Source organism: Papilio machaon, chromosome 2, assembly GCF_912999745.1.
Source record: "Papilio machaon chromosome 2, ilPapMach1.1, whole genome shotgun sequence".
Classification (NCBI taxonomy): Eukaryota; Metazoa; Arthropoda; class Insecta; order Lepidoptera; family Papilionidae; genus Papilio; species Papilio machaon.
In genome coordinates, this window is record NC_059987.1 from 776,844 (window position 1) to 789,100 (window position 12,257).

Here is a 12,257-nt window from a genome sequence, read left to right on the forward strand (position 1 = left end):
TGAAACTTTCAAAGATCTCGTTGATTGCATTCATTGATTGTTGATAGTTTTATTTCATCATTTTGCAGCAAGATCTAGTCAGCAATAAACGGAGATTGGTCGTAAAGTCGGGATTTTATATCATTCAGAAGTTTATGCTTACGCCTCACACCATGTGTTGGATGCGAGAGGTTGTCTATGACATTCGATCAAGCAGCTTGTAGTCGCGGACGTATTGTATTATAATAATGTAGCATTATTTAATCTGTAGTTGTAGGTACTATATACCGATGATCTGAATGGTATCGTGTAAGATATCGTTATTTATTCGAAAGCTTGATGAGAGTTTAATTAAGAGCTTAAAAATAAATTACTATATACTGAGATATATTTGTGTTTTTTTATTTCATTCAATCCTTTGTATCATTTCCCAACATTTCATATACATACCTATAACAGGACGCCAACTTAAATAAAGATAAGTGAAGTCATGCATCATGTTGACGCAACCAATTAAAAACATTATTTAAAAAAAAATTACAATTCTATCACTAAGTTGTAAAAAAGAAAGAAGATGACAAATTAGAACATAGAAAAAGTAATTTATTAAGATAAAACAGATTAATCTTCCTAATATTATAAATGCACATGTTTGGATGGATGGATCGATGTTTGTTTGAAGGTATCTCCAGACCGGCTCAATGGATCTTGATAATATTTGGCATAAATGTAAATAATAGTCTGGAAGAACAAATAGGCTACCTATTATGTTTTTTTAATTAATAAAAAATTAAAAGCACATCAACGAGTCAACTTACTATACTTACTATATTTTTTGGTCAAGACTGCAAAGTGCGAAGTGAACACTCACTGTGTACAAGGGCAGAGGGTGGGCAATGGAACAATCACTGAGGTTTTAAATAGATAGAATTGTTAAGTTGAATACAAAAATTACATGTGAATATTTTTTATTTCCAAATAAAATTAATTTGTCTCAATCCGTTAAGAGACCAGAACTATTTGCACTGCCTCATTAAACATTAATTTAAAAATGATTCAATTATTTATAATGTACTTTTGGTAAGATGCGTGAAATGTAACGGAACATTGCTTGACAACTTAACTCGATTTGACTTTGACGTTTGTCTCATCTGATATCTGTCAAAAATGGTCTTACGTGTTTGGATTGGATTTGTGTTTAATAATTTATTTGCAATTTACGATGAATTTTGAATTATGTACACAGTATTGCAAAACTATTGCTGCGATTAGCAAACATCTCGCTGCTCTCAGTAACCATGTTGTTGATAGGTAGGGCTCAGCAAACCGAAACGATGAAGTGCGTTCAATGTAGCAATTTACATCCCAAAATGATTCTAGATCGATGTAAAACAGTGTTAATATTGTCCAGTGTAGTGTGTACGTTGGCAGTTGTAATATCACTTCACAAGTTGCTCAGCTATGAGGTAAAATTAATAAAACCTTTCTCTCCAATACCTGAGGGTCTGTACGGAAATTATTTAGGCCCAGTAGTTGATGAATCACCGCCCCCACCAGTCAAACGTGTAGACAAGGCTCGCGATGCGGAAGCAGTCGTATCTCTTAATGCCGCATTAGAAATGAAGAGAAACGGTAAGACTGATAAAGCATTAAAACTCTTCCAGCACGCTTTTGCGCTATCTCCAAAACATGCGGATATATTAAACCATTACGGCGAGTTTTTAGAGGATACAAAAAAGGATGTAGTTAAGGCAGATCAGTTGTATACATTAGCATTAACAAATTTCCCTGAGCACAGTGGTGCATTATCAAATAGGCAGCGAACAGCAAGCATTGTTGAAAACCTGGACAGAGAAATGTTACGTAAAATAGATGAAAAACGAGATGCGTTATTATCAATACCAGAAAATAATTCAGCATTAAGAAGGGCCAAAAAAGAGGCATATTTTCAACACATTTATCATACAGTTGGTATAGAAGGGAATACAATGACCTTGCAGCAGACGCGGAGTGTGCTGGAGACAAGAATTGCAGTAGAAGGGAAGAGTATTGATGAGCACAATGAGATTCTAGGTTTAGATGCAGCTATGAAATACATCAATTCAACATTATTGTATCGTTTAAGAGAGATCACTATGGGAGATATTCTGGAGATACACAAGAGGGTCCTGGGACATGTAGATCCAATAGAAGGAGGTCATTTCAGGAGAACCCAGGTTTATGTTGGGGGTCACATTCCCCCCGGGCCGTCAGAAATACTTGGCTTGATGAGACAATTTCTTGAATGGTTAAACTCTGAAGATGCAATGGACTTGCATCCTGTTAGGTAAGTCTATATAAATAACATGATATAGTTTTCTAACAAAATAATTTTTGTTGTTGAAAATCAAAAAGAGTCTGGTTGTTATATAAATGGAAAATAGACATTGTTAATTTTATACAATGAAACATGGTCAAAGATGTTGTCTCAATATGTCTGTGTTAATGAACTTTTTGCTATTACAATATTCTTTCTATTTTATTACTTTTGCTATATGAATACAAAATTCTTTTCTATCAATTAGCCTTTTCTTGAAGGTCAATTTTGACACTTCATTTCTTTTAAGATATGCGGCTTTAGCGCACTACAAGCTGGTGCACATCCACCCATTTGTGGACGGCAACGGACGCACTTCGCGGCTGCTGATGAACTTGCTGCTGATGCAGGCCGGATTCCCACCTGTCATCATCGCCAAGCACCACCGTCACCTCTACTACCAACATCTTCAGGCTGCTAACGAGGGTGATGTCAGGCCATTTGTCAGGTGTGATATATAAATTAAAATTATATTAAAATGCTTATATACAGAAAAAAAACATTTGGTGATGAAAGAGATTATTTTTTGAGTTTATCTGGAAGTTTACCTTATTCATACATAATTATTCTTCCCCAGATTCATAGCACAATGCACTGAGCGCACTCTAAACCTGTACTTATGGGCTACCAGCGAGTACAGCCACACTGTGCGCGCTATCGGGGAACCTCACATACTGACTGGGGAAGGATTTGAAGATGACTTGCTATGACCAGATGCTGATATGAACAACTAGTTTGTTGCTATGAAGCCAATACTAAGTAAATAAGTCAATAATATTAAGTCCCGTTTCCACTAGCGCGACGCACGATTTGTAAGCGTGTATCCTTAGTATCTTCCATCAATCGAATTATTGTACAGAAATAAAATCATTGTATTAGTATAAAAACGTTTGTTTTAAGATTAAACTGTCTGCAGGCGGACAGGAGTCTGTTTCGTGACATTTAAGACATTCAATGAAAACTGATACAAGCATTTTAATGAAGTCAAACTTCGTCATTTATTCAATTTAAAAAGTTTCTGTTATATTATTTTATTTATTTCATAGTTTTTTAGGTGCTATTAAATTAATTATCTAGCAAGAGGTCTCTCATTTCTTTAATAATGGTCCCAGTGGATTGTGTTATATATTAATATAAATAGTTATGTAACAGCTGTATATAAATACTACATATATTCATTTTAAGACAATTTCTTTGTTTAACATTTTTTGTTCCTCAATTATGTACATTGTTCAATGTCTTTGACATAATAATATGTGTAAAAATTTATTCATTAAAAATTAATTTAACCAAAGAAATTATTTATATTTATAATTAAGTTGAGAATTGTACATAACTAATATTTCTGTTTTATTAATATCTTGCCTCTTTAGTACCCTCAGTATAATTTGCTTGTATATATTATTTTACTAAGTTACTTTTATATGTATAAAATACTAAATCTAGAAACTGTATTAAATTTAATACACTGTGATACCTTTCATTATTTATTTTATAATATCCTAGTGATGTAACTCAACGTCGATAAGTGTAAGTAGTGTGTGTCAAACAAAATATCTGATGTCATCAGATGGTCATATTTACCATAAGATTCTGTTTGCATTCATTTAATTATGTTGTCTTCCTAAATAATTAGCATGTATTAAACCGTTTGTGGATTTTTATTGACTAAAGTACAAAATCTTTTTTTTCATACTTAAATAAAATGCTGCCAAGGAAATTCAATCTTTCATTTCACGTTAAAAACTTCTGTAATGTCTAGGTTATATTTAATCCAGTCCAGCGATCTAAATCAGCGCCGGATTGCAACTGGAAAATGTTCTCACAAAGTACGTAGACTGGAATAATGTAAACCGGTCATGAGATACGAATAATGGAAAGGGGATAAAAAAAAATTGTGATAAATAAAACAAAATAATTCGTCAATTTCGATTAATTTATTATAATGTGCGATGTTAAAATATGTTTTTATTACAATAAAGCATTTCAACTAGGACGATCCGCCGCCGCGCCTCGGTCCTCGCGATATCCCGCCCTTCCGCCTCATCACAACAACCTCATACAAAACTAAATTCATTCCAAGGCAAGGACGAACTCTCATCGTATTACAGTCATATCAATGTTATGTACGTTTTATAATAGAGAGATTATCGTTCAGTGCGAAACATCGACGCATGCAGCCTCTCTGATACAGAGGACCGATATATCATTTAATAACAAGCTATCTAAATTACTTCACAAGCCATAGTACCCTATCTCACTTCCAGAACGTCAACTCCTTTATAAAGGCAAGAAAATCTTCTATCGAACAATAATTCTCTGACCAGATAAATGGATTCGTTTTAAAAACATGAATGGAATTGACGTTCGCATAATAAAGTTCTTGTCGAGGTTTCCACAACTCGCTCGCTATAGGCACATTTTACTACACATTTAACGACGCCGGCGCCATATTTTAAATCAATGACATTTGCAAAACCAAACCATAAACAAGCTAGACATAGAGCAGTCTTCAAATTTTATTTTTTAAAAACACACAGCAAATAAAAATGGCCACGGAAATAAATGATAACTTGGCAGGATGAAATCTTTTTTTATAAACAAGCGCTCATCTGTATTCAAAAGGGCTAGGGGTACATAAAAAGCAATTGATACTATAAAAAAAACTGGTAAATTTCTAGAAAAATACTTCACAAATATTTATCATTTTTAATTTGTAAAGTATTTTTCAAATACTATCAACTTAAAAAACATTTTTAACAAAGAAATTATTGATACAAAGATTACAAATATAGTGATTTGAAATACAGTGCGATGGAAAAAAAAACATAATATTAAAGTCTCTGAGTTCTACAACAGGAAAAATATTTATTAGGCAAATAGTCAAAAATGATCTCAAAAATTAAATACACATACATTATTATGTTTTACTTCTTTTAGTTATATTTCTTGATATTATTTTGTCAGTTTGAGAACATCAAAAGTTACATACGTCATTTCATTTTATTTTTACATTTTTTTTTCAATATTTAATACATCTATGTGTAGAAATTTATTTCACCGGTGCTTAAGATATTTTTGACATTCAAAGATGCATATACTAAAAAAAAAATTTAGATTTTGTTATTAACGTCTCTAATATTATCACAATTGAATACATTCTAATATTAATTTCCACTTTACAATGTGTTTAGTTAATTCGTAATTGTAGATTTTAAAGTACAATTTGTTATTCAACTAATTATTGAAGGAATTGAGAAAGTCTAAGATAAAGAAATTTGTCTAAATAAAGTTGAAAATCGTATAATGTCTTAGTTTCATTTTATAAGCGACCATTTATCATCGCAAAAAAATTTACATTAATTTTTTCAAAGTTAATCAAAAAAAAATGGCCTCCAAACAAATATTGGGTACAAATTAATAAAGCTTTAGCAACATGAATCAGATACAAACATCCCTCATTCGAATAGTTTAGTATCTAGAATCTAGATTATCTAACTTATGTTATATCTAAATATTCTAAGGACGTGTTCAGACTGCGTCTATACGGACCAGTATTTATATCAAAAATGATGTGAACTCACCGTAAAAAAACAGCTAGGATATATAATATACACAAAATTTCTTTTAAAACGTATTTGTTATGAAAAAAAATGTATACAATCTTATTACAATCGTGTCTTTACAAACTTATTATATCTCGTTTCAATTCAATGCCGAAATTAAATTAATATATAAACGTCAAATAATAAACATGGCGGCCATTACGTAATTTCACTTTTCTAGTTACTCTATGATTTTTTTTTAAATTAATTATATTCTAAAAAAAAAAGGTAGATTAGTTTTTCGTGATATTTTGTAATTATCAAATTTTAATGCACAATTTGACTATGGTTTAAAGTTTAGATTGTAACAAAATATAAATACGCAAAAAATTAAAAAAGTTACTAGTACAAAATTTTATAATAGACAAAGTAGACTGTCAACATTTAACCAAACTTGAGTTTATGAGACTATAATCTCCATTTAAAACATTATAGTTATCTCTATTTTGTCAACATTAATGACAGGGATGAAGATATGTTTTAATACAGAGATTTTGATGTCAAAAAACAAAGGTAAATGTGTCAAACGTGAATTTTGTAACACAATATGCCCAAATATACTTAGTATAGTGCATTTCAATCATTTAACAAGTCTGACGTAACTCAAACAATAATATAAGTATTGTTAATTTCCTCTAACTTTTACAACCTAAAAGACACGAAGAATTCATCAAAAGGAAATTCGCAAATAAATTAGATTTTAATCGCGAATATTAAAATAACTGCGAGCAATAAACAAATTGTGTTTTAGACAACAATTGTTAATTTCTCAGTATAACATAGCTTTTTTTAATTTAAATAGTTACTTTTATTGCGGAAAAGCAACAAAATCTCACCGCTAAATAACCTCTCAACCCCCCTACCCCTTCCCCACCTTCGCATAAAGTTCAACAATACAATAACAAGCGACTCATCAAAGCAAAGATATGTTAATACTTCAACAGATTGAGACGCAGCAACATATATTTTCTATTATATGTTAATCACAAATATTTTAATTAATTCTCACAACATCAAGAGTATTGTTCAATTTGATGATTAACGAAATTAATTTTCACATACATACATTTTTTCATACAAATACATACATACAAGATAGAGACGCGCCGCAGTCGCGAGGTCGACACCATCCTTTTGTACTCAAACAATCTCCAAGCTAATTAAATATATAATAATATCTACAATTTCACAAATAGGCCTTTAGATAAGTTAAATGCATTGAAGTTAGGAAATTAGCTATCACTTATTAATGTTAAATATTTTATATGAAATAAGAAAGAAAACTGCGAACATATTGTTAAAGAAACATCGTCACACGGATTTACACAAAATTTTATATATATATATAGGGCCTTATTTATTTAATAATCTATTAGTAGTTTTTTACCTATCAAGAAACTTACAAACTGAAAGGATTTGTTTATCGACATATGGTTACATGAAAATCGATTTTTATAAACGATTCAAGTAAATCGATTTCCGCACGATATCGATTGCGCGCCCGACATATTATTTCAGAAAATTCTGCTTTGTCAAAAAAAAAAACCACACGTTTCATAGAAGCAGGACACAAACAGGAATTCCTCAGACTGTTCCAATATTCCGGTCTCAGTAGACCAGCTACGTAACGTCTTTTCCCGCGCATTTTGACAGATATTTAAATGTCACCAAAGAAACAATCAGCCAATCTGTTCTCAAAGACTGTGACGTCACGCAAACTCAAAAAAATTAGTCCCAGTAGTACATCATCTCGCGATCTGTTAATCTGATCACATGACGGCAAAATTAGAAAAGCAATGGCAAATTTATAAATCAAGTTTAGATCCGAGATCCGCAATCTCAAACAAACTCACTAATTGTTCATAAAAATTACCATTAACATAAAACCTATGCAAGAGAAATGAATAAATAAACTAATAATAAGCGTAGCGTCAAGCTCTCGGAGCCGCGTCGCGCTACGCCCGGAGCTCGCACACTGGCGACAGGTGCCAGGCGGCAGGTGCCAGGCGACAGGCGACAGGTGCCAGGTGACAGGCGACAGGTGCCAGGTGCCAGGTGACAGGCGACAAGTGAGAGGTCGCGGCGGCTAGTGGTGCCGCGGCTGGATGCGACGCGACATGTGCTCCTCCTGCTGCATCTTGGCGCGGAACTTGGCGACCAGGTCGCGCGACTGCGCCAGCACCACCAGCTGCTCGTTCAGCAGCTCCTCCCACTGAGTCGCGTACGCTGCGACAATACACACGCACAAACTGAACTAAGGGAAGACATTCGGAACATTGGCATGCAATCAAGATGGATGTTTTTCTAAAATAAGTAATTTTTTTTTTAAACCAAAAAACCACAGATTAGTTATTTTTTTTACATTTGGTGACATGCGCTGTTAACTAAATAAGCGATTTTAAAGTATGGTTATCTAGAATGAAACACTTCCACACCAAGTAAAGAAATTATTTAAAACAAAATAAGATTATAGAAATGATATGTGTTAATAATTGTTTATAATTTTTCCTGTTTTAATCGTGTTAAGAAGCATTCCCGGAGTTTTTTTATAACATTTAAATTGCATAATATGTCATACAAAACTATCTTTAGAATAGTTCAGAAATTAAAATAAATGCATTGGCGTTGGCGATGAGGCGGGTTACGGCGATGGCGATGGCGATATGTTTGGCGATGGCGATTACAATCAGACCTAGTTTGTTCGACCACGCGGAGTGGTGTGCGCGCTCCGCCCGCGCCCTCTTGCGCCAGTGCGACAGCCCTGACCCGCCCCGACAGGACATGCATTGTACATACAACATACATACATACATACACGTACACAATACACACCATATTGCAAAAGTACAATGTGCAAAAACATCTAAGCATTAATAACTAAATACGCAACTATATTAAAAAATAACTTAAAGCAAAGCTAAGATCTAGAAGCTATAAATTTTGATTCTAACTTTCATTTGATTTTTTTTTATAGCAAACGGCCACCTGAATTCGCCGAAATAGCGAGGTAACCGTTGTCCATAGACAACAGAGAAGCGGACGCACAGAAAGAGGATATTTCCTTTTCCACCAAATTCACTTCCCCTTCCCATCCATTCCTAATAAGGATGGACTGGAGAAAGAGGACTAAAATATCATTAAAGAGGTATATCGATACAGATTTTTATCTGTGTGTCTGATTCTAATGAAAGTGATGTTTTGTGCAAGTGCGTAAACAGTTAAAAAAAAAAAAAAATGTCGTCGTACCGTCTTGATCGTAGTCTACATCGCGGGTGATGGCGAAGAGCTGTGAGCAGCGCTGCAGCGCGTGCTGCAAGTAGTCCGCCACCGCCTTGTGGTTGTCCAGCACCTCCTCCTCCGCACGCTGCAGCTCGTCTATCACCTCGTGGAACGTGAACATCTCCGCAGACATATCACCCTCCTAAACAACAGGCAAACTTTCAGTTAAATCCTCAGCTTAACATCAGGTGGATTTCTAGTCAAATAATCCAGATACAATGGACAATTTGTATACAAAATTAAGGTCTGATGAGTTTGGTGCCAGAGGCATAATTTTAGTCCTTTTTTCCTTCCTACCCTTTTCTTATAAGGAAAGGATGGGAAAGGGGAGGTAGATTTGATGGAGGAGGAGATGGATAGGAAGGTTAAATATTCTCTTTTTGTGCGTCTCCTCCTTCGTCGATTTGGCAGCGGTCGCTTCGCCATTTCGGCGAATTCATGTGACCGCTTGCTCGTTTGCCACCTTGTAATATAAAAAAAAAATATTAATAGTAATTTAAGATAACAGACGTTGAGAGATCGCAGCTGCGCCAGCTCGTGTCCTGGCGGCTCCATGTCGACGTCTGCCAGCGGAGACTCCGGCCTCCCGCGAGCTCCCTCCGCAGTACCCAGCTCCTTCACTCTGCAAATGCATTATATACATCTCATTACATTATATATCAGCTTCCACACTTGATTTAGTGATAACACAAACAATATTATCTGTAATTATTAATTTTAAATTCATATTTTAGTCCGATCGTAGGAAAATATGTTCATTCCATTATGATCTTTAGTGACCTAAAAGTCTTGATCAAATTTTTATAGTTAGGTATCATTCAAGTTCAACTTAGTTTTTTTTTTTGATAAATACAATAAATCTATCAATAAACCCACTGTTAGTTTGTCCAGACACTTTAATACTATATGGAATGTAAAGAAAATAAAGTAAAATGCCATAAGACAAAAAAAAATTTGATTGTAATGCGATGTTTTTTGAAGAAAACATAACAGACTGTAAGTATGAAATACAACATAAGGTAAGTTTAGAATATGGTTCATACCTGTCAGCGTATCTGAGTGTGTTGAGGGAGTGCTCGCAGGAGGACATGGCAGGTGAGATCATGGCTATCATGCAGGTACGAGACTTGTCTCCGATGAAGCTGTCACGTAACACCTGTGTCAACTTTGACACACGGAAGGGCAGGTGGTTGTTGCCCTTCATACCCAGAGCACGGATACACTCCTTCAGGGCCAGCAGTGACTTGTTGATCTCCGCACTCTCCATACCTAACACAACACAATTAGTGAGAGACCACAAACATTTACATCAACGTGGTTATATATTTCACCATAAATATGAATCCCACAATACATTATTTATTAGTGAAGATCACATTTTACAAGATTACGCATAATAATGTTTCAATAATTATAATTTGTTAAAAATTAATGCCGGGCGCTGATATTACGGTAAAATAATAATAATAATAATTTATTTCAGATAAACATCCTTTAATAGCTTATATAAAAAGGTTGACGTATGTTTAAGTTAAAATTTATTTTTTTTCTTTTTTTTTTATAAGGAACTTTGTGAAATTTTTAAAAATATATTTGCTATGTACACTGGAAGTGCGAGGCATTCCCTACACAAGTGTCTCTTGACTACTTTTTGGGAAGCCCCGGCAACTTGATTGTAAAGATTTACTTGAAATAAATACATTTTTTTTTTTTATATTTGATACAGTAAGGTTCAAAATGTTTTTAAATAAGGTAAATATATAAATAGTGGTACAGACGTGTCTGCCTGTTGGCGGAGGATGTGTCAGCTCCGCGCTCGTTGCCGGCCAGGTCAATGAGAGAGAACTTGCCGTGGACGCGGTTCATTCCGGGAGATCGCACCACTATTTGAAACACCGCGTGCGACCGAGATGAGTTAGAATTCGCTGACGTCTGTACGAATTAAAAAAAAAATTAAAACATAATTAATTTTTAAGTACTTAAACTATCACTTTTTTATCACTCTTTTAATTTTTGTTGTACATTGTATATTGTGTACAATCACATTGGTTTATAATCTAGTTTCATAAACTTATTTTATATTATTATATTTTAACTATGTAATGGTTTTAAATTGTACTGTGTACATATTAAAATAAATAAATTACAACATTTGTTGAAGAACTTCCTGTGAAACAAATTACAGGACACATCGATATAACATACAGATACTCCAAATTTATTAATATGTATAGATAAGTAACCTAAAAAAACATAATTTAAAATTGTCCTTGAAATTAATAGATAAAAATCCTAATTAATCCTTACTAATATTATAAATACAAAAATTTAGATTGATGGATGGATGTATGAATGTTTGTTAGAAAATAGTTCTGGAACTGCTCAATGAAATTTGGCACAGATATGCCAACTTCAACTTTTGAGTTCATAGTCTGGAAGAACACAGAGACTACTTATTACGTTTTTTTTTTAATTCCTCGCTAGTTATATATAAATGTAGAATATAATAGTACCTGTCCGGATGTCCGGGCGGCGTTGCCGTGCTGTATGAGACGCAGCACCTCATCAACACTGTCCACACAGCGCTCCGTCAGCCCCACTATCTGCACCTGCTGCTTGCCGTCCTCCAGCACTCGCAGCTTCGCCTTGTCCGCCAGCAGGTCGAACACCTGACACATACACATACAATCATCTTACATTACACAAAACCTAGTAAACATTAGTAATCAAAAAAACATTTTTTTTTTTCGTTACTTCACATTCAAATATTTTTATTTTTTTTTACAAATTTCTTTTTTAAATTAAAAAAAATTGGATAATGTTCGTTAATTATAAATATGCAAAGCAATAAAAGAAAAAAAAAAGGTAATTTCTTATATTGTTCAAAATCTTTTTTACCTTTCCTGAATATATTTCGAAGAATGAAGCGGAGACGATGAGATTGAGAGGTTTGTACTTTGGAGACTTGAGGTAAGTGAAGACGTCGCGCGCCGCCATTGCGTATATACCCTTCTTGCAGTCCTGGATCTTACCCTGAC

At 33.9% G+C, this 12,257-nt stretch overlaps 2 protein-coding genes across 8 annotated transcripts in view; one reads left to right on the plus strand and one right to left on the minus strand.

The window, feature by feature from the left end:
* Positions 1-1,136: 1,136 nt before the first annotated feature.
* On the plus strand, positions 1,137-3,331 carry LOC106716040 (protein adenylyltransferase Fic). The gene is made up of 3 exons (XM_014509468.2): positions 1,137-2,305; positions 2,586-2,783; positions 2,913-3,331. Exons 1-3 carry the CDS (start codon positions 1,278-1,280, stop codon positions 3,043-3,045), a joined length of 1,359 nt encoding a protein of 452 aa, XP_014364954.2. The 5' UTR covers positions 1,137-1,277; the 3' UTR covers positions 3,046-3,331.
* A 3,472-nt stretch (positions 3,332-6,803) lies between these two features.
* LOC106716077 (kinesin-like protein KIF2A) overlaps positions 6,804-12,257 on the minus strand; it is a 41,452-nt gene continuing 35,998 nt past the window's right edge. For 5 of the 7 annotated variants that reach the window (XM_045681916.1, XM_045681923.1, XM_045681933.1 and 2 more), the window contains 8 exons: positions 12,118-12,252; positions 11,733-11,888; positions 10,998-11,151; positions 10,263-10,488; positions 9,730-9,841; positions 9,187-9,361; positions 8,633-8,701; positions 6,804-8,166 (listed from right to left, as the gene is read on the minus strand). In XM_045681916.1, coding sequence (XP_045537872.1) covers positions 8,027-8,166; positions 8,633-8,701; positions 9,187-9,361; positions 9,730-9,841; positions 10,263-10,488; positions 10,998-11,151; positions 11,733-11,888; positions 12,118-12,252 — 1,167 coding nt within the window. In that variant the 3' untranslated portion in view covers positions 6,804-8,026. The remainder of the gene's footprint in view (positions 8,167-8,632; positions 8,702-9,186; positions 9,362-9,729; positions 9,842-10,262; positions 10,489-10,997; positions 11,152-11,732; positions 11,889-12,117; positions 12,253-12,257) is intronic. The other 2 variants (XM_045681920.1, XM_045681925.1) reach the window with 1 other exon arrangement.

Excerpts from the sequence above, each read along its gene's own strand:
- LOC106716040 (XM_014509468.2), top strand. The coding sequence starts at position 1,278 with ATGTTGTTGATAGGTAGGGCTCAGCAAACCGAAACGATGAAGTGCGTT. Across the intron at positions 2,306-2,585 it reads ATGGACTTGCATCCTGTTAG|ATATGCGGCTTTAGCGCACT; the intron begins GTAAGTCTATAT and ends ATTTCTTTTAAG. Across the intron at positions 2,784-2,912 it reads GATGTCAGGCCATTTGTCAG|ATTCATAGCACAATGCACTG; the intron begins GTGTGATATATA and ends ATTCTTCCCCAG.